Source organism: Galeopterus variegatus, unplaced genomic scaffold (genome assembly GCF_000696425.1).
Source record: "Galeopterus variegatus unplaced genomic scaffold, G_variegatus-3.0.2 Scaffold3945, whole genome shotgun sequence".
Taxonomy (NCBI): Eukaryota; Metazoa; Chordata; class Mammalia; order Dermoptera; family Cynocephalidae; genus Galeopterus; species Galeopterus variegatus.
This window is the reverse complement of record NW_007730056.1, coordinates 153917-155560: the sequence shown is the minus strand read 5'-3', so window position 1 is coordinate 155560 and position 1644 is coordinate 153917. Positions and strand designations below refer to the sequence as shown.

Here is a 1644-nt window from a genome sequence, read left to right as displayed (position 1 = left end):
TCTACTGAGGACTGAATACTTTCTGTTTCAAACTATGCTAAAGAGAGGTGCCCTCTGATAGTCCCAGGCAGGAAAGTATAAACACTGTGAATATAAAAAGTAACAATCACTGTGCCAACCTTTTTGTGGTGCATTTTGAATTAAATAGAGGTTATGTGATCTAATTTGTAGATATCTAAATCTTAAAATTAAAATATTACTTAGCAATGTATGGTAAAGACATACTTTAACATTTGGTACATAAGAATATTTTGGGTTTTAATAGGATCAATCAAGTTAATTTGTTCAGTTTAGTCACATTGGTAGAATTATATGCATGGTTTAGATGTGTACTTATGCTTACAATTGAATCAAAACCAGAATTATCATCTTTTTGAGCTCAAGGGACAAAATCTGATATAATACTTAAAAAAAACACAACTTTACAGTGATTCTTGAATAAACACTTGTTGTAAAGAGAAAATTTATAATTTTAAAGTGACTCTAAGGTTACTTTGAGCTTGGGGAAAAAGACTTAAGGTTGTATAAGGTACTGGAACCATGATAAAGTCTTCCAAACTTCCACATCATTCTACAGAAGTCTCAGGGAGTTTAGAATTGAGGCTTAGTGTTTTTCTTATTTTATCTTTTAAAACCTCTCCACCAAGAATATCCCAGATGTTAAGCACAATTCTTTGAATGCCTACTACCAGCTGTTGAAGTCACGAGCAAATGAGAGCTCACTGTCTGATTGGTGAAAATGTGGTTTTATGTTTTTTTCTTTCAGTCAATTACAGTTAAAGAATCTTCATGAAGATTTGTCAGGTAGATTAGAGGAATCCTTGTCTATCATCAACGAAAAAGTACCTTTTAATGATACAAGTAGGTATTATGTACAGTTTTCTATTATTTGCAACTTTGAACCTCTCTGGTGGCCAATTAATTAAAATAATTTCTAATCTATTTGGCAAAAAACTTAATTGGCCCAACAGAGGGTTTCTTTCTTTTCTGTTTTTTAAATTATCTTGGCCCTCATATTTCACCAGGAGATTTTAAATTGTCTTACAACTATTCCAAAGCCAGTCTTCTTGGGAAAAGCCCAAATCCACATTTTTTGATTGCATGTATTTAGCATATCATAAGGTAAAAACCAACCTGCCCATAAAGTAGTTGGATTTATACAAGAAAAATTGTTGTTTATGGGGGGCGTTGGTGGTGGGAGGTAAATCTTCTCAGCCTGGTATGTCAGCTTGACATCTGCTGCCTCTTGGTCAACCCCTTGCAATAGTTAAGCAGCTGATTTGTGTAAGCCCTTCTTCCTATTTATCCTGGGAATGGTTCAAGAGCAATAAAAAAATAACTTTAAAAAAAATAGAATATCACCTTACATGTGTAATGGGTACCAAATTTGTAACCTTTGACAAGAATTTAGTCAAAACCTTGAAAACAAAGAAAATATTTAATCGTTTGGATTTTGAAATTTATATTCAAGTTAATACACATTTTCTTTTTCGACAATCATATGGTTGAAATTAATTTTTTACTTCCCCTGAATTTTTCTGAGGGAAGACCTAGAAAAAAAAAAAGAGGAAATAAAAGAAACCAAAGAAAAATAGCAGCTTGATCTAACACTAAAATCAACATATGTCATTATTATATCAAAAA

The 1644-nt window shown here is 32.1% G+C and overlaps 1 protein-coding gene across 1 annotated transcript in view; it reads left to right on the top strand.

Moving 5' to 3' along the window:
- PPP1R21 (protein phosphatase 1, regulatory subunit 21) overlaps positions 1 to 1644 on the top strand; it is a 64126-nt gene that overhangs the window by 18085 nt on the left and 44397 nt on the right. Inside the window, exon 7 of the mRNA XM_008586343.1 lies at positions 767 to 861. Coding sequence (XP_008584565.1) covers positions 767 to 861 — 95 coding nt within the window. The remainder of the gene's footprint in view (positions 1 to 766; positions 862 to 1644) is intronic.